This window comes from Equus caballus, chromosome 25 (genome assembly GCF_041296265.1).
Source record: "Equus caballus isolate H_3958 breed thoroughbred chromosome 25, TB-T2T, whole genome shotgun sequence".
In the NCBI taxonomy this organism is placed as follows: Eukaryota; Metazoa; Chordata; class Mammalia; order Perissodactyla; family Equidae; genus Equus; species Equus caballus.
In genome coordinates this window covers 41,448,951-41,468,414 of record NC_091708.1, presented here as the reverse complement: position 1 = coordinate 41,468,414, position 19,464 = coordinate 41,448,951, and the positions used below count along the sequence as shown (strand labels likewise).

Sequence of the window (19,464 nt, the reverse complement as noted above, 5' to 3'; positions counted from 1 at the left end):
CTTGTGGTTTCTCCAGGTCTCAAGCTCTTTCTTGCCTCGTGGCCTTTGCACATGCCGTTCCTTGGGGATGCCTCTCCGAGCCCTTCCCCTCCTCCCACCAGAGTGTCCCTGTCCTGTGCTCTCTCTCTGGCTGGCACTCAGTAGATGCCTGAAGTCTCTAAGACAACGTGCAGGAGCTGAGGGCTCTGGCCCCTGGTCCCACTCCCCATGGCTGCTGTCGTAGCCCCCACCCCCTGTCTCCTGTACCTCTCGGGAGACACCTGACCTGTCTTCCTGCCTGCGCTCACCGCCCCTCTAACCCACCCTCCGCACTGCATCCAGGGTGGCTTTTCCAAGGGTCGACTCTGACTGTTGTGGCCACTTGTCTGAACTGCTGAACGGCACGCTCAGTGGACGTAATCTCGTCAAACCCCCTAGCAGCCTATAGACATGGACACGGCCCGCACACTAGCCATGGAGTAGGGCCCTCCTGTCCTCTGTCTCTCTCTGCTGCTCCAGGGCTCTGCACCTGCTGGTCCTGGAGGGCCTGGGGTGTAGGGACCCAAAGCACCTCGCCCTGCGAACACCAGAAGCCACTTTGCCGCTGCCCAGGCCTGGGCACTGGCCACAGGTATAGAGAGTGTCCTCTAGACTGGAGCCCAGGGTGCCAGTCCCTGCCTGGAGGGAACACAGAGTCCAGTTGTTGGGTTCTTGGAAAAGCCACATCACGGAGTTTAATGAGTGACCTGTGGGGCTGTTTTCCACCCCTAAGGGTTCAGAGCAGCCCCGGAGGTCAGGAGGCACCAGGGGGCTGGGCTCTGGCCAACAGTGGCCGGCAGCTGGAAAAGCAGAAGCAGAAAACACCCCCTTGGAGCTGGCTCGGCTGAACTACCCTGGGAGGCACCTCCTCTACTCGGCGACCCTCCCAGTGGATGTGGGGGGAGCGCGGGGGAGCACGAGACTGGGAATCACAGCCTGGATTCCAGGCCACGTCTGCATGGGCTTGCTCAGGACTTGAGCAATCACTCGTTTTCACCAGCCTCCGTTTCATAGCCTCAAATGGGAAATTTAGGAGAAGCTAGGGCAGGAAGGAGGCCAGACTGAACGGACACGCCCTTGGTGGCTCCTGAGATCTGGAACTGCTGGGCTCCTCCTCGCCATCCTGCTCCTGGCCCCTCCCCTCCGTCACCCTCCTTCCTTGGACGGCAGAGGAAGGGAGCCTGGAGGTCAGAGCCCTGGGCTGTGTAGTCAGACTGGCCTGGGTTGAGTCCTTCTCTTCCCCTCCAGGTTGTGTGAGCTTGGACAGGTGGCCCATCTTCTCTGAGCCCCCAGTCCCTCATCTGTGAAATGAGCATACCGTGTCTTGCCTCAGGAGCTCCTGGGAGACTTAAATAAACTCAGGCCCACCAGGCACCGGACATTCAACAAACTGGACTTATAGTTTTGCAAACACCAAGGGCTGGGGCAAGAGTGGGGAGGGGCAGGCAGGAGAGAGCAGGGTTGAAAGAGAAGTTGGCACTGCTGCTCTGCTGGTCTCACATCTGCAGTCCGGGGCCCAGGGCTGACCCTCTCCTGGGCTGCAAAGTTCATGGCTTCATCAAAAATTAACAGCCCAGCAAAGGGCAGGGCTCAAGCTGTGACCCATGGCTGCCAGCGTTGCCCAAAGAGGGGCGTTCAGCCCAAGGAAGGTCCTCACGTGTGGGCTCTGGCGTATGGGGTGGGGTGGCGGGCTGGGGAGCCCCCTGCCTCTTCTTCCCTCCTGTCCCGAATCTCTCCTCCACGCAGCCTGAAATCCCACCATTAGTAACTTCTGCGGTTTAAACCAGGGGTCTGCAAGCTATGGTCCCTACCTGTCTTTGTAAAGCCTGCAAGCTAAGAATGGTTTTTGCATTTCTAAATGGTTTAAAAAAAATCAAAAGAAGACTCTTTCATGATGTGTGAAAATTATATGAACTTCAAATACAAGTGTCCATAAATAAAGTTTTATTGGCAGGCCGCCACGCTCACTCATTCGCGTGGGGACGGTGGCTGCTCTCGAGCTGTGCTGCACCGGCCAGGGGAGCAGTTCCAGCAGGGACCGCATGCGTGTTCCGCAAAGCCAAAAATATTCACTCTCTGCGCTTTACAGGAAATGATGCCTGGTCTAAAGGGAACCAGCTCTGAGCGTGGAAGTGTGCTGGGGAGGATTCGGGGCGCTGTGAGGCGGGGGTCAGGAGTCACAGTCCATCCATTAACCAGTCACCTCTCAGGAAGTGACCGGGCCCTGTCCCCTCTCCGAGCCTCCGTGTCTCCATCTGCAGATGACACAGCGATGTCTTCTCTGCTTCTTCAGCATTGCGGGAAGCTCCATTTATATAGTCAGCCTGTCCCTCGCTCCTCGATGGGAAGTAACTCAGAAAGCTTTCCTCGGAGCCCAGCTGAGAGAATGAGGATGCTAAGGGGGAGGTGACAGGAGGGACAGGAGCAGTGGGAGGGGGAGCAGCCTGGGCTTCTGCCGAGGCCCCTGAGGTCAGAGCCGGCCCCAGCGCCCTGGAGACACCCCAGCACACACCTAGACGTTTTGATCTTGTCCCTTCCCAGCTCACTCCGTCAAAGCCAAAGTCCCTACAGTGGCCCTAAGGCCCCATAGGGTCTGCCCCACAGCTGTCACCTCTCTGATCGCCCCACCCTCCTCCTCCCCACTCCTTGCCAGACCCCCACCAGCGAGCATCCTCCTGCCGAGGGCCCTGGTCTTCGATGTTCCCTCTGCCAGAACACTCTTCCCCCCATGTCTGCACGGCTTTCTCCCTCACCTTCTTCAGGTCTCAGCTCAAAGGCCACCTTCTCAGGAGGCCCACCCTGATTGGCCTGTTAAACCTGCCACCTGCCCGCACCACACCTTTGAAACTCGGGGTTTCTCGTTCTGGCCCCTCACTGACTGATGGGTCCTCAGCTCACTCTCCAGTCCTTTATGTTTACAAACCCTGTGCCACCAGAACGTGCGGTCACCAGCACCGGGACTTCGTGTTCACTGCCGGGGACATAAGTAGGACTTAAGGAACCTTCAGTGGATGAGTAAATGACTGAATTTAATGAATTCATTAAAAATAATTAAGAATTATTCTTAATTAAGAACACTTTTTGCTACTATGTATTGCAATCCATGTAGCCCATTTCATTCTCATTTAATTCTCCCCACGGCCCTGTGTGGGGCAGAGGGAGACCACTATTGTCACATTCACATTATTGGATGAGGAACATGAGCCCAGAGAGGTGCCTGGGCCAGCCTACTCATAAGGAGCCAGGCTGCTGGACTCCTGCTCCAGTGCTCCTGCACCAGAAGGGTACCGGGAGCCACTCCTCACCAAAGCAAAATAATTGGACAAAGAAGTCAAGTTGGTTAAAAACAAACGTTTTATAGCCTACATACACACACACCGGGTTTAGGGTGACAGTGGCAGGTGTGGGGTGTGTGGCAGCTGCTGCCGTCCCCAAAGAGTAGGGTCTGTCCCTCCTCTCGGGTGTCCTGGTGCACCGTGCTCTGGCCCAAGTTCCCCTGGCGCTTGGGGCAAGCCTGGAGGAGCCGCTCACCCATTTCGGCTTGCCCCAGCCTGGCCTGCCAGCTTTGCCACCTACGGGCGCCCTGGACGCCTGCTGCAGAGCTCCACCCCCACGGGCGTAGGGGAGGCTCCGGTCCTCGCTTTCCTGGGGTCAAGGCTGCACACGCAGGGTGGTGTTTGCTGAAGGTCTCTCTGACGCACAGGGGCGGGAGAGGCTGACGTCGCCTGCCGCAGCAGGTGGCATAGGCAAGGGCCACCTGGGCGGTGGGGGCTGGGCGCGCTCCCCCCGCCCCCCATCCCCGGAGGTCGCTGGCCCAATAGCTGCCGCCACTGACCGGGCCCCTCAGTAGGGGTAGGGGGACACGGCGATGAGCAGCACGAAGACGCTCTGGTGGCGTGGCCCGGCGGCGCGCACGGTGAGCCGGTAGAGGCCGGCGCGGGTGAGCGCGCTGCGGGTGTAGACGGCGCCGTGGCCGGGGTGCAGCGGACGCAGCGCGAACGGGCTGCGCGGGTCGGGCTCGAGCACGCTGAGCTCGGTGCGGTTGGCGGGGACGCCGGCCTCGGAGAAGGCGGCGAGGCGGGCCACTTCGTGGTGGGCGCGCACGCCCAGCGGCAGCGGCAGCAGCCGGTACTGCAGCGTGGAGGGGCCGCCCGCGCCGCAGTCCTGCAGCGAGCAGCGCCGGAAGCACGTCCTGCGGGCAGGACAGACGGGCTGCCATCCGAGCCGGCCGGCCGCAGGAACCGGACCTCACCCCCACCGCCGCAGTTCTCCCGCGTCCCCTTCCCCGTGCCCCGCTGGTCGCCCACTTTAGGGATCAGTAAACTGAGGCCCAAAGCCGCCAGACACGCGCCCTTTCCCATGGGAGCAGGACCCGCCCGCGGGCTTTCCCAGCCCACGCCCCAGGGCGGCCCAGCGAGCACAGGGCAGCCGTGAAACTTAAAGACTTCCAGGTCTGCGGGCAGCCCCGGAGCCGAGTCACCCTCCCTGGATTTGCAGCAGGAGGGAGGGAGCAAAGACACGTGCTCAGCCATCCCCCAACAGCCTCCGCTTCCCCATGGAGGGTCCAGGGTGAGTCAGCGCCCCAGGATGCTTCCCCTGTCACCGCAGCTGCAGCTCCCTGGGCCCTGGTCCCCACGTCTGCGCATCTTTGAGCGTCTGCAGCCACCGTGAGCGGTGCGGAGGAGATGTGTTCATGTGTCTGAGTCCTGAGGGTTTCTGTGGGTTTCTGGGTGGCGTTTGTGTGTCTGCTCTTGTGTTCTGGGTTTCCTGTAGGTGTTCATGTGTCCTCCTGTCCCTGTCCTCTCCCAGCCCCTCCTCCAATTCCCTCCTGACTCCAGCCTCTCTGGGCCCCCAGGGCTCCATGCTGGGGCTGCAGCGACACCATGCAGTAAATGAGAGTGTCTAGGCCAGCTTGCACCCTGAGTGGCTGCAGGAAGGTGCTCTTGGTGAGGTCCCACTGCCCAGTGGACACAGAGGCCCTGCCCAGGAGTTTCTGGCAGTGTGGACCCCACTGGCCCTGGGAGGACATCTCTCTGAGACGTGGCCTCCTGCGGGGGCGGGGGGGGGGGTCTGGACATACAGGAGGCAGAGTGTAAGGGGCCTGGCTCTTGGCAGACAATGCACCCCAAATCACCCCCCGGCCCACTCAGCCCTTACCCCGGGCTGGAGCCCTGCCGGTAGGTGGCAGGACATGGCGTGTCCACACACTGGTAGCTGCCGCGGGTGTTGAAGCACATCTGGCCAGGCCCACACTCGATGCCATCCTCCTCGCACTCATTGATGTCTGGGCAGGGGAGTTTGGCGAAGGGATGGGGGGATGAAGATGGAGCAAAGTGGAAAGGCCGAAGGCAGGAACCAGAGAGGGCACGGGGGTGGGGGGTGGGGGTGGGGGTGGTCAAGTGAGAGAGACGCCCTCGGAGGACCAGCTGGGAGGGCAGCCCCTCTCCCCTTGTTCCCGGCCAGCCTGAGCCATGACAGCCCAGGCGGCAGGTCCCTGGCACCTCCCCGTCTCCCCAGGTGGGCACCCTGGAGCTGGCTGGCGAGCCTGGGAGAGATGAAGCCTGCCCTCAGACCCAGAGTGCCCTCTGCCCACCAGCTGTGTCTGCCCCGTGGAAGCCCCACCCTTCTCAGAGGCCATCTGCTGACCCCCGTGACAGAGAGTGAGGGATGGAGACAGGCAAGGCAGGCGCGACCCCCACTTTACCAGGGGGAGGCAGCATGACCGGCCCCAGCCCGGGAGCACGTCAGGAAAAGTACGTGGACTTGGGAGCTGGATGACTAGAGGATGTTATCACTACTGCTAGCAGCAGCAGCTGCCTTGCTGCCAGCGCTGGCTCCGTGCCAGCTCTGTGCCCATGCTCCACACGTCTCCTCCAGCCGTTTAAGGGGGACTGTGGGAGCCCCATTTCAGCAGGAGGCTGAGGCTCAGAGAGGTGAAGTAAGTTGCCCAGAGACTCACAGCAGAGCTGCGATCGACCCCCAGGGCCGCTTTCAGAGATCCCATGCAATCTCTTAGCTCCTGCTTGGAGCGTGGGTCCTGGCCCCGCTGGAGCATCTGGGATGGTCCCTTAACCCTTCTGAGCTTGTCTCCCTGGCCCTCCCTCACTTGAGATGGTTGAGAAGGGGCTGGAGAGAGTGGGCTGGGTGAGAGACGCCCCTTCCCACAAAGCCCTGCCCTGGACCCTGGGGCGTCTGGGAGGGCGGCCCCGCCCGGGCAGCCGCTCACCCTGGCAGTTCTTTCCGCTGGGGAGGAGGCGGTAGCCAGCGGGACAGAGGCAACGGTAGCTGCCCTCGGTGTTGCGGCAGGCGTGCTGGCACAGGCTCCTCACCCGACACTCGTCCAGGTCTGGCCCGGCACGGGGGTGGGGGGTGGGGGCAGAGACGCACCTTGAGTCACAGACGCCCAGGTGGGCACACGCCTGCCCGCTGGGCTCCGGGCGAGCAGGGGAAGGCCCTGACTTCTCCCCGCCCTGCCCCAGCCGCCCTGGACTCGGAGGCAGGAGAGATGGGGAACCACCTCACGTTCACCAAGGCTGGGGTTTGGTGGGGGGAAGACGCCACTCCCAGGACAGCCCCTCCATCCGCCCAGGCGGGATGCTGAAGCACGTCAGCCCTCGAGGCCACCTCCCCTGGCTTCTCTGTGTCAGGGAGCTGTCCCTAATCGCCTGTACCCGCCAGTCTGTGTTCACATTCTCGTGTCAACCTGGAACATTCTCCTTCACTCCTGAAAACCTCCCTCCCTGACTGCTTCGCTTCTGTGCACCAAAGGGGGTGTTTCTCGGAGTGGGTTCCTGGGAACACTTGCCCAGGAGACCCTCCCTCTGGGCAAAGTGTCCTGAAGCCAAATGGCTTGGAAAACACTCTGTCCCCCTCTTGGAAGCCAGGGCTTAGCACGACCAGGGCTCTGAGACGCCGTGCAGCGCAGAAGCAGCTGTCTGCCTCACTGCCCACCCCACTTGCCGGGGAGCCCTAGGTTTCTTTGATGATGATGATGGTGGTATAAGTTCCAGGTGTACAGCATTATAATTCAGCACACGTACACACTGCAAAATGCTCACCCCCACAAGGCTGGTTACCAAGCCCCGGGTTTCTGAACACAGGCATGGTGCCCACACGCCCAGCCTAGGAGCCTGAGATAACGTAGCAGGGGTGTCCCTGGGGGAAGGTTGGAGCTTGGTCTTACCTGTGCAGATGCCGTTCTGCCGGATGAAGCCAGGGGGGCACCAGGCCCGGCCCACGCTGCTCAGGGCTCCGGGGCCCGGCCAGAGGGAGACCCAGGCATGGTAGGAGCCACCGGGGGTGGGGATACGGGGCCGCAGCCAGGGCACCAAGGCGCCCTGGAGGCTGACGGTGGTGACATTTTGTCCGCTCCGCTCCAGCGGGGTGCAGGTCTTGCCGTCGCGGAGGAGGGTCTGGCCCGGTGGGCACAGGCAGCGGAAGCCACCTTGCAGGTTGTGGCACTGGTGGGTGCAGACCCTGGGCAGCTGCAGGCACTCGTCGATGTCTGGAAAGGAGCAGGGCCAGGCAGGGGCAAGGGTGGCTCAGGGCACAGCCGCTCCACCTGGCTCCAGCCATCTCTCTGGGCTTCCCAGAGTCCGCTGCCTCACCCGCTGTGCGCACACCTGCCTCCAGGCCTTCCCTCTCCTGGGCCCACCCCAGCCTCCTCTTCCTCTCTGGCCTCTACTGCTCAAAGAGGCCTGGACCTCCCCCACTCTGAGCCTCACCCCAACCTCCACTGTCTCTCAGTGCCCCTCCCTTCAGCGTCGGAGGGAGGCCCATTCTACCTGCTAAGCCTCTCTGAGACCCACCCACTTCTCTCCAACCTCCTCCACCTCCTGGGGGCCCAGGGACGGTGACCCTGCAGGGCGGGCGGATCCAGCACATGGTGGTGCACAGTCAGTGCTGGCTGCTGTTTTGTTACTCACAGAACTCACCATCACTCTTGTCCTAAACTCCCTGCCCGTGAGCCAGGGGTGCTGACCAGGGCCCCAGTGAGGGGGTGGGTGTCCCCATACCTAGGCAGGGCAGGCCGGGGCCCTGGAGGCGGTACCCCCTGGGGCAGCTGCAGCGGTGCCCGCCTGGGGTGTTCTCGCAGATCTGGTTGTAATGACACTCGTCCGACTGCTCCAGACACTCGTCCACATCTGGGGAGGCAGAGGCGGGGATGGGGGTGTGGCTGAGCCCTAAGCCCCGCCCCCAAGGGGCACACCACGCTTCCCCCCATCTGGGCCTCATCCCTGTCTCCTTCTCCAACTTCAGGGCCACCAGGGTGAATGCCAACGTTTGCAACCACCCCACCCAATTATACCAGCTTCGGAGGGTAAGAAGGTTCTGGTCCAAAAGAAAGAAGGGGCTTAGGAGGCAGGGAGTCCCGGTTTCCGGCCTAGCTCTGCCATGTCTCTCGGTCCTTGAGCAAGTAACTCTCCCTCTCTGAGCCTCAGTTTCCTCATCTGTAAAGAGGGCTAAGGACAGTGGTGAGAAAGTTGGGTCATGCATGTGAAGGGCTTAGGGGGCTGGCACATGGGAAGAGCAACAAAATGGTGAGACAGCAGGAAGGGAGGCAGCAGGGCCCCATAAAGGGACCCTCGGAAGGCCCTGGGCCCCTGACGTGGAGGGACTGCCTCTCCTGAGTTCAAGTCCCACCACGCTTCCCCCTCCACCGATGGCTTCTCTCAGACGAGACAGGAGGCCCCACAATCGTGAAACCGTAGACTCCTGGAGCAGGAGGGGCCCTAGAGGTCACCCATCCAGGGGTGGCACCTAGGTTTCATCTCAAAGGCCAATTGCAACATAGTAGCTACTGGAGAAGCTGTGTTGAGAAGGATTCAGAGGCAGTCTCTAGGCTGGGCCAGGATCTTTGAGGGGAAATAGGAGAGTGGCAGCAGATGTAGCAGGGGCACTGGTCCCCCTTCATCGAAAGATGAGAAACCTGAGGCCCAGAAAGGAAAGGACAGGACACTTGTCCAAGGGTACATAGCTGCCAGCAGTCAGGCGAAGCCAGACTCAGACCTCCTGACCCCAGCTCAGGCTCTCTCCCTGGCCTCCTTGTACCCCTTCTGTCAAGAGAGTTCTAGTCTCCCTGGTGGCCCAGTGTCCCAGGGACACACAGCATGCCCTCTGCGGAGCCCTGTAACCGCTGGGTTCCCAGGAGTTTGCACAGCCTCACTCTGTGCCCCGTTACCTTCACAACCGGCTCCATCGGCAGCCACCCGGAAGCCGGGCCCGCAGTCAGGCAGGCAGTGGTAGGACCCGAGCAGGTTCACGCAGCGCTGGCCCTCTCGGCAAGGGTGGGCATCCCACGCACACTCGTCAACATCTGGGGGGTGCACGGGGCAGGCGGCTGCATGAACACCCATCCCCCAGGCCCTCCTTGCCACCCCAACCCGGGCCCAGCCTACCCACACAGGCTTCGTCCCTGGGCCCGGGAGCCTCTGGCATGAAGTTCCCACCCTCCCGCTGGCTCTCTCCCTCATCTCGCACCCCCTCCTCCAGAAACACAGAGCCCACCCAAGGGACCCGAGGGCATTGGCCTGCGGCGACTGATACGAGGTTGCAGACTGTGCCATGGGTGCCCGAGAGAGACGTGGCAGTGCCAGGCCCCACTGGGGAGATGGACAGAGGGGTCAGCGTCCGGACAGGGTGGCAGGCCCAGATTGGTCGTCCAGCAGCTTCAGTGAGGGGACAGGTAGAGCAGGCGGGCAGATGGGAGCCAGCTCACTTCCAACCCAGCTGAATGGCAACGACCACCGAGCGTTGGGAAAGCTTCTGAAGCTGTGTCAGGTATGACTGCCATGAGCACGTGCTGGCCACATGCCTGCCTTGGGGGATCCCCATCACCCCCCAGGACTTGAGCTTTCTCATCTTCCTCATAACAGGAAGTCCCAGTGGGAACAGGGCATTGGAAACCCGGGGCTGGCGTCCAGCGCCCTCAGGAACAGGCCATCCCCTGGAGTTCGTGCCCTCTGGCGAGGACCCTGGACCCCCTGCACACACCTGCGCCGGGCCCCAGCCTCTCCACCTGGGGCCCGCTCACCTCTGCAGTTCCTCTTGTCCCTGGCCAGGGCGAAGCCGGCAGGGCAGGCGCAGGAGAAGTGGCCGGGTGCATTGTGGCAGGAGTGGGAGCAGGGACTGGGACTGCCCGAGCACTCGTCCCTGTCTGGGGGCAGAGCTGGTGGTCTGCACTCACAGGCTCTCCAGCCACTTGGCCAGGACAGACCATCCATCCCAGGCTGAGAGGCCTCCCTTGTCCATGCCGGGTGGGGGAAGGTGCTCACCCACACAAAACTCTCCCTGGGCGTCCAGCTCGAAGCCCTCCGGGCAGCCGACTTCATTCTCTTCTGCAAGGCAAAGGGGGCAGGCCCTAAGGACACGAGGGCAAGTGTGCCCAAGGCCGCCGGGGACAGTCAGCCCTGGCCATAGCCCAGGCTTGTGGCGCCCTCACGCCAGCCTGGCCAGGCAGAGGCCCCCCCCAAGCAGGGTGCTCAGCCCCTCTCCTGAGGAAGCTGGTGCCCAGTGAGTCAGCGAGCCCTTCCCCAGCCTGGGCCTCTCAGAAGTGCTGGCCACGAGGGGTTCCTGATGGGCTGGCCAGACCGTAAGCAGGCAGACACAGGAGAAATCACAAACAAAAGCACAAAGTGCAGGTCCACGTGGGGCAAACGGGATTCCTGTAAATGCAGAGCAGCGGACGAGGCCACCGGCTGTGCACGGAGAGCATGCACAATGGGCAAATGAGGGGCTGGCCCTGTGGCCGAGTGGTTGGGTTCATGCGCTCTGCTACAGCGGCCCAGGGTTTTGCCAGTTTGGATCCTGGGCGCGGACATGGCACTGCTCATCAGGCCATGCTGAGGCAGCGTCCCACATGCCACAACTAGAAGGACCCACAACTAAAAATATGCAACTATGTGCCGGGGGGGCTTTGGGGAGAAAAAGGAAAAAATAAAATCTTTAAAAAAAACAAAAAACGAATGGGCAAATGATAGCGTCCGATGGGGGTGGCAAGCCCGTGGCGGGGGTGGCGGCAGGCTGTGTTCCGGAGGCGGGAGACCAGACCACCCGAATCATCGCGAGGACAGCACCCTCGGTAAAGCAGTCACTGGGGGCCAGGCAAGGGCTGCAGGGATGCACCTCTGCTCCTGCCACCCTGCAAGGCGGGCGAGGTCATGCCTATTTTACAGACGGGAGCACTGAGGCTCGGAGAGGGCCCAGGCCCTGCCCCCAAGGTCCCACAGCTGCGGAGTGGTGCAGCTGGGTTTGAATCAGGGCCTGCCTGACCCCAAGCCATGCTCTTACCACCGTCCCATGCTCAATGTTAGGACACACTGGGACCTCAAATTATGGTGACGGGTGTATCTGTAGCATCCATTGGCTGAGAACACACGGCACGTTCATGTGGGTCTCCAGGGGTTGCAGCAGTGGCTCCCGGCCCCCTGGGCGGGGCCTCTAGTGTAAGCTCCCTTGAGAAGAGGGTTGGGTATGGCTCGAGTCTTGACCGTCAGCCTGGGGGTTGGGCCTTCACCTTGGGGCCTGGGGAAAGGCTCCAAAGCGTTTGAATAGGAGTGGCCTGAAGAGTGTGTCCTTGTTGGGGGTGTGGATGGCTGGACGGGAGCAAGGACAGGTTGGAGGTGGGCGGACAAGGAGGCAAGCTGCCTCATGCCGAGTCCCTGGTCCATGGTCAGTGGATGCAGGGGTGGAGTGTCCCCTCGGCTTTCGGCCAGGGGCATGGGGGGCCCTGGCAGATTTGAAGCTGGGGCAGTGGAGGGTGGAGACAAACACTGGGGGCCTCACCAGCTTGCAGGGCCGCGGCGAGCTGGAAGCGCAGGGCCTCGGCCTCGGGGTCGAAGGCAGAGCTGACAGCGGAGGCCCGCAGGTTCTGCACGAGCTGGGGCTGGGGGCCTCGGGCCGCGTCGTACTGGATGCTGTGGTTGCAGCGCAGGAATGCAGGGAGGCTGTCGTGCAGGAAACGCTGCGTGGAGCCCCCGAAGAGCCGGCCGGGCCCGGTCTGCACGTAGCGCTCCAGGAAGTCCTGGAGGAGGAGGCCGGGAGAGCATCTGGGATTTCAACTTCCAAGCAGCCTGGGACCCTCAGCCCCACAACGCAAGGGCCTGGGGGCTGCTGGGGAGGAGAGCTGGTGGGCCACTCAGCTCTTCCTCCAACCAGCTGGACACCCTGGGGCAGGTCACTTCCCTTGGGCGTTCTTGTGGATGGAATGAGGAGAACACCTGTCCCCGAGGGGTAGGGCCTAAAGCATCCTCTTGCTGGGCTGCCAGTCCTCCCCCAAGTCCAGGCCAGGCCACCCCCAAGCCCCTGCGTGGGTGTCAGGAAGGACAGTGGGCCTGGCTGCTAGGGGGTGGCTGGGGGCAGGGCACCCATTCTCTCTCCCACCCCGTCTGCACATCTGGGCCTCGCCCCCCACCTGCACTTGGAGGTCTGCGTCAGCTAGGCTCTCGGGGACCACGCCATTGACCATCACGTCGAGCAGCAGCAGGCCGTCGGGATCCAGGCCCCGGGCCACCTGGGTCATCGTGAGCAGCTCCCCTGCAATCCATGGCCACCCAGCCTGGAGTCACCCCAGGGACAGGCTCTGGGCTCAGGCCTTAGCCCCCACTGGCCCACCTCGGGGGAGACCCTGCTCACCTGTGGCAAACTCCACGTGTGACTCCTGCCGGAAGCTGCCCCCTGTGAGGGAGTGGCCGTTCAGGGCCTCTCCACTCTCTCCAGCCAGGGCCCAGTAGATGGGGGCAATGGTGACCACAAGCACCCTCATCAGAGGCCCTGGATGGGTTGAGGTGGAGAGTCCAGGTCAGGGCTGGATCCTGAGGGCAGCCACTCTCCTGCTCATGGTCCCTCTGTGGCTCCCTATTACCCCTGGGAGAGCTCAGCCTCTTCCTTCCCTGCCCAGGCCCAACTCTGTGATTACCTGGTTATTGGAGCAGAACCTGGGAAGTGGCAAAGACAAATATCTACTTCGTGGAGTAGTTGTGAAATGAATAAAATAGATTTATACAAAGAAGTGCATGTAACTTGATATTCAACTCAGTGCAAGAAACACGGAGGGCTAGCGGGCCACCACACAGCCTGGGGCTGCACAGACCGTCCCCACATATGTGCTGGACAGGGATGAAAATCTACCAGGGCCCCTTGGTCGCAGACGACTTCCAGAAGAGCCTGGGAGAGGAAGGATTGTTCTAAATCACTGACTTTGAAGGAGAGTCAAAAAACTGCCCTGGGCATGCATTCTCAGGCCTTCCCGAGATGCCCAGGTTCACAGGAGCCGGCCGGCCCAGGAGCGTGGGAGCGGAACCGTCTCTACCTCTCTGTGCCTCAGTTTCCCCTAAACAGAGCCTGGCCCACCTGGCTTGGGGCCAGATGTTTCTCCACGACTCCTGTTCCTGCAGCCAGGAGCAGCAGCCACGTCTGGGCAGCATCTCGCTTCACTTGCTCTCTGCTGACAGCCAGCCGGGAGTGACCCCCAGCCAAAGTCCCCTGACCCCACTGTTCACACAGGCCTGCGGTCAAGGGCAGCTGCAGGAGCTGCTTTTAGCTGAGACCCATCGGCACTGCCGTCTCCCTGCTCTGGACCCCCATGAGGGGACACAGAGTCCCCCCCCGGGAAGGGCGAGACAGCAGGGTCCATTGCCTCAGGGTCTGCAACATGCCTCTAGAACATTCCATTCCCTTAGGACACACTATTTTATGAATCTGTTTGAAAGGGGACATTTCTTGGTTCTCTGGGCTCCTAGCTAATTTTATGCATTTCTTAATCGTGACCGGTGATCACTTTTCTGTCAGCTCTTGTCTTAACAGTGGAAAAAACTTCACACTGCAATGGGTGGTTTCAAAAGTCGCCCTCGGATCCTGGGTTCACATGACCCGACCATCTCACACTCCCTCGGTTTGATTTTAAATGCCCTTGTTTTGTTTTGTTTTGTTTGTTTTGTTTTGTTGGGGGTCAGGTGGGGAGGAAGTGGGCTGCACCCAAATCCACTTGGGCGTGGACTCGGCTCTCAGCGTCGATTTCCTGTGAGCATCAGGCCTCGGGACACAGGCCTTGCCTCCTCCTGGGTCCAGCACGGGTTGGAGGGTCCCCATGCCCCCACTTACCCACACTCGCAGGGATGTGGTTGATGCTGCTCCGGATGGTGGTGACCCCAGAACGTGCTTCCTGTTGCACGCTGGTGTTGAGGGTGGCCACGCCAAATTCCTGGCCATTGATCACCCCGATCACGCTGCCCCTGCTCCCCCGGGGCTCCCCTGCGCGGAAGGAAGAGAACAACAGTGACACTGTCCACCTCCGTGCCCTCAGTATAAGCAGGCACTGTTACCCATTTCACAAAGGAGTAAACTGAGGCTCAGAGAGGTGAAGTAACCTGCCCAAGGGCACACAGTTAACAGGTAGCAGACTCAATGCCAGGGGGTCCTGGCTCTGAGAGAGGACGGAGGCTTTTGTGAGGAGCCCTGTGCTGGGACCGTGCCAGCTTCTAGTTCTGGCTCTACCATCAGCTTCCTGGAAACCTGGGCAAGTCAGGCCCCCAAGCCACACTTGAGTTGGCTTCTCTATAAAATGAGGAGGTGGGACCAGAGGTGAGCCAAAGACCTGCTGGGTTCTGAAACACCAGGAGCCCATGATGGCGGGGGCTGGCACCCCAGAGGAGCCAGGGCTGCAAGGCAGGGCACCAAGCCAGGAACTGAGGCCACCACCTGAACACCCCCCATTCCGTCACTGGCGCTGGCCCCAGCTGCCCTGCGGCTGGCCTGGCTGTGCTGGGCCTGGTCTCCAGCAGCCGCCAGGCATGTGCAGGCAGATGCTCTTCAGCTCTAATCCAATGGATGCTGCAAGCACGGGCGGTGCTTCCTCCGGTTAATGGGCCAGCTGTCTCGTTTGGACAGATGGCATTCCAGGGGGCGAGAGACAAACTAGTCTGCCTCTATGCTCACCAGCTCTCGGGGGAAATTAAGAACAAATTGCCCATGATCTGTCAAAAAAATAACACAAAACACTCAACTGCCAGGACCCTAAATGGGTAAATCAGGGGGCTGGTTAATTTTGGATTCCAGGAAGCATGTCATTTCCTGCGGCCCATAGCTGGGCTTTGATGAGATTTGATGCGCATCTGGGATGTCTCTCCTCCAGATCTGCAGCTCTGCGGTTTATGGGAGGAACAGGAGGCGGCCAGGAGCCCACCTTTGGCCTCGCAATAAGGGGATGAGGAAGGAGGTGGGAGCTGCAGAAAGGAGGCAGCAGTGCACCCCGGCAGCTGTAGGACAGGACAGGAAATCGGAGGCCAGGAATGACAAGCCACTCTCACTGACTTTCTCAGACATCGGCCACGCAGCAGCCTCTTGTTTCCCACAAGGCCAGGGTGGGGCTACCCTGGCTGATGGGAAAGGAGAGAGAGAAGACAAGTTCATAGTCAAGGACCCTCAAAACCACTGAACACCCTGAAGGAATTTATCCTATAGAAATATTCAGGCCAGCAACCAAAGATGTGCACCACAGTGTAGTTTTCCGAAGGGAAACTGGGAAAAAACCTGTTGCTTATTTAATAAAACCAACAGTGAATAAGTTTTTAAAAAACATTCCTATGGAATGAGATGAAACCATTAAAGATGTGGACGGGGGTGATTGTCGTGGATGTTGTCCCAGAGAGGGTAAGTAAAAATGGCAGCTTGTAAAGATAACCTGTAAATTCGACCTCATTTGCAAAAAGAAAAATGTGTCTTTCTTTATATTCATAGCTCTGTGGTTTGGGCTGTGGGCTTTTCAACAGGAGACGGCAAGAATTGGGACCAAGGTCTGAAATAGACAGAGGGAGTGTCTGCTCAGACCTGGAGCTGCCCCAGAGACGGCATCTGTGAGTGGGTGTCAGAGAAGCACTGAATTTTCAGAGCTGTGTGTGTTGCTGTTCCACCTGCAGGAGATCAGGCAACCAGGGGCCAGAAAGGGTCCCCCAGGTGGTTGGCAATGGGTTTCAGGTGGATTTTCAAGAGTGAAAGTGTCAAGTCTCAATTCTAATCAGTCCAGAGGGGCTGCCTGGAGAAGTGTTCGATGGAGAAGGAATCTGATGTTGTGTGCAGTGTTTGATTAGTGATGTCTACCACGGACAGAGATGGAAACACAAAGTCACAAATGTGGAGCATTTACTAGAGAGGCACAGAAGTAATATTCCGTGACTTTCCACTATGCAGTCTATGAGTCACTTTACTGTGGTCTCTCAGAACGGTCCTCTTCTCAAGAGAGAAGGGGGCTGACTGAGGAGACCTGAGATGGCAGGGGGTTAGTAACACCTGTGGCAGCTCTCGTTACTGCCCACCGACCACGGGCAGGCAAAGCTTGGGACAAGCACTAATCCACAGACTTCACAGCCACCCCAAGATGGGCACCATGGATGCCCTTGTGTTATTCTGCCTACTTCCCAGGGCTGTGGAGTATCCACAGGGAGGACACTTGTCTGTGCCAGGTAGGCTGGAAGAGCAGGGCCCCTGTCCAAGACGGGGGGCAAACACCTAGCATCTCAGAGCCTCAGTTTCCCCAGCTGTAAACGGCAGGGTGGACATGACGATCGTAAGGCCCACCCAGCTGGTTCATTCTAAAGTTGCGACTCTAGGCAAAAAGAAGAGTTGGGGAGCCAGCAGGGCAGTGGGCAGGTCCCCCCCCAAACAACACACGCATCCTCACTGTGCAGGAGATCCCACCTCTGTCCACCAACGTCTGGGCAGGGACGCCTCCTACCTCTCACGGCCAGGAAGGCCCGGGCTGAGGCAGAGCCCAGGAGGTTGTGAGCCACGCATTCGTACGCGCCCGCATCCCCAGCCTCCACTCGCTCCAGCCACAGACTCCCGTCCGGCAGGGTCTGGAGCCGCCAGCTGGCCTGCAAGGGCTGGCCCGCACGCAGCCACTCCACCGTGGGCGCTGGCTCTCCCGTGGCCTGGCACCGCAGGGCCACATCATCCCCGGCTCTCACTGTCACATTCTGGGGCTCCACCTGGATCACCGGGGCACCTGTGGGAAGCCCAGGGCAGCTATTAGGAACATCTTACTATTTTCGTGTATTCAAGTGGTTACGTATTCATTTGGACAGATTAGAAAATAGAGAGGCAGAAAGGAGAATATAGTCACAAATGACCTTCCCATCAATTACCATTCCTGGGATTTCCTTCTAGACAATGTTTCCTTATGAGAATGACCACATTACACATAGCTGCTTTCTGGGCTTTTTTTTTTTTTTTTTCTTCACAATAGATCATAACTACCTTTTCATGCCATTAAATATTCATTTTTACTGGCTACCTTGGTATTCCACCATTCGGATCTGTTACGATTTTCTTAACCACATCCCTATTATAGGACCTTCAGCTCGTTTCCAGTGAAGACGTGACACTTGCCAGAATTGCCTCTACTTGAGGCCAGATGATAATTCCTGTCCACTTACTACTACAGCTCCTCTAGCACGGCTAAAATGAAAAAGATGGAAACCGCCCAGTGCTGGCGAGGATGTGGGGCGAGCAGAGCTCTTGCACACGCTGGGTGGAAGTGCAAATGGTCCAACCTCTGGGGAAAACTGTCTGCCGGGGAATTCGCTTCCTGCGGCTACTGTAACAATGATCACAAACTATGACCAGGGAACCAGGCGAAAAAAGGGTTACTGAGGATCTGGTCAATAACGAACAAGGTCTGTCAAATGTTTTTCAGACAAGACGAAACTGTGTGTCTTGTTTTGCGGAAATCGCTGTCCCGGTTTTGCAGATGTTGCCATTTTGTAGAGAAACGCACACGTTTCCAGCAAGACCCCTGCAAAATGCTCCAGCTCGAAGTGCCCTGAAGTTGCATTAAACTGGATAGCATCTTAAATTCTCCTCCTCTGGGAGAGCCCAAGCAGCCACTTTCAGACCATGTGATGCATGTAGTAGCATGTTTACCGGCCACACATGCCCCTGAATGAGTCCCATTGCTACATAGTTGTTACAAAGAAACCTATTGCCCTTGGCTCTGGTGTATAAAGTCGCCACTGGGACCGAGCTCGGGGAGACACTGCTGTGGGAGATATGCCCGCTAAGCAATGAACTGTTTCTTCACCTACTTCTGCCTTGGTTGTGCTTTTCGGCTCCACGCTTACCAAGAGATGAACCCATGGAGTTTGGTTACAACACTTGGTGGCTTAAAACAGCAAAAATTTATTCTCTCATGGCCCTGGAGGCCAGAAATCCAAAATAAGCTGTTTCGCGGACCTAAAGTCAAGGTGCTGTGCTCCCCCCAGAGGCTCCAGGGGAGAATCGGTTCCTGCCTTTTTTTTGTTTGTTTGTTTGTTTGTTTTTGAGGAAGATTAGCCCTGAGCTAACTGCTGCCAATCCTCCTCTTTTTGCTGAGGAAGACTGGCCCTGAGCTAACACCCGTGCCCATCTTCCTCTACTTTATATGTGGGACGCCTACCACAGCATGGCTTGCCAAGTGGTGCCATGTCCACACCCGGGATCCAAACTGGTGAACCCTGGGCTGCCAAAGCGGAACGTGTGCACTTAACCGCTGTGCCACCGGGCCAGCCCCTGTTCCTGCCTCTTTCAGCCTCTGGTGGCTTCTTGCATCCCTTGGCTTGTGGGCGCATCACTCCACTCTCTGCCTCCATCTTCACATCGCCTCCTCCTCCTCCTTTTTCTTTCTCTCTTTCTGTCTAACCTCCCTCTGCCTCTTATAAGAACCCCTGTGACAGCCTTCAGGGCCCACCAAGACAATCCGGGATAACCTCCTCATCTTGAGACCCTTCACTTAATCACATCTGCAGAGATCTTTTTTCCCAATGAGATAACATTCGCAGGTCCTGGAGACTAGGACATGGGCGTATCTTCGGGAGCCGTGTGTCGGCCGACCACAGCCAATATCTCCTAAAGCGGAATATCTGTGTACTGTCCATCTGGGCAACTCTGCTTCTGGATCACAATCTTTGCAGAAACGTGTATGCACGTTCACCAAAGGACACACCCAAGAAGGTCACAGCAGCAACGTTCACATCTGCCCCAAACTAGAGACTGACCAACAGAAGGATCCATAAATAGAAGGTGGTGCATCCACATAGCGGGAAACCATATGGCAGCGAGAACGAACACACTCGTTCCATGGGCAGTCTCACAGCCAAGGCTGTGCACGAGAAGCCTGACACAAGGGCACACATGATATGACTCCACTTAAATAAAAGTCAAACGTAAGCAAGAACAAGACTTCAGCTATGGCTGAGTGAAGAGGCAGCAAGTCGACTCCCCCAAAACGTAGGAAACTTAACAAAATGGTCTAAACCAACTATTTCACGGCTCTAGAAATCAACTAAAGGCACACCACAAATTGAGAATCATTTATCCATGAAAAGCTTCTAGAACTTTGGGTGAAAAAAAGTGGAAGTGTGTGGCCTTCCTGCGCGGCGCTCCTCCCGTCTCCCACCCCCGCCACACCTTGGCCAT

At 59.0% G+C, this 19,464-nt stretch overlaps 1 protein-coding gene across 6 annotated transcripts in view; it reads right to left on the bottom strand.

Moving 5' to 3' along the window:
• Positions 1-3,354: 3,354 nt before the first annotated feature.
• Positions 3,355-19,464, bottom strand: part of HMCN2 (hemicentin 2) — a 146,970-nt gene continuing 130,860 nt past the window's right edge. For 3 of the 6 annotated variants that reach the window (XM_070251672.1, XM_023629145.2, XM_070251675.1), the window contains 13 exons: positions 16,748-17,017; positions 14,119-14,268; positions 12,652-12,789; positions 12,431-12,552; positions 11,803-12,040; positions 10,293-10,355; positions 10,052-10,174; positions 9,200-9,334; positions 8,034-8,162; positions 7,202-7,522; positions 6,245-6,364; positions 5,176-5,302; positions 3,355-4,210 (listed from right to left, as the gene is read on the bottom strand). In XM_070251672.1, coding sequence (XP_070107773.1) covers positions 3,862-4,210; positions 5,176-5,302; positions 6,245-6,364; positions 7,202-7,522; positions 8,034-8,162; positions 9,200-9,334; positions 10,052-10,174; positions 10,293-10,355; positions 11,803-12,040; positions 12,431-12,552; positions 12,652-12,789; positions 14,119-14,268; positions 16,748-17,017 — 2,285 coding nt within the window. In that variant the 3' untranslated portion in view covers positions 3,355-3,861. Of the gene's footprint in view, positions 4,211-4,294; positions 4,786-5,175; positions 5,303-6,244; positions 6,365-7,201; positions 7,523-8,033; positions 8,163-9,199; positions 9,335-10,051; positions 10,175-10,292; positions 10,356-11,802; positions 12,041-12,430; positions 12,553-12,651; positions 12,790-14,118; positions 14,269-16,747; positions 17,018-19,464 lie in introns of those variants that run through there. The other 3 variants (XM_070251676.1, XM_070251673.1, XM_070251674.1) reach the window with 3 other exon arrangements.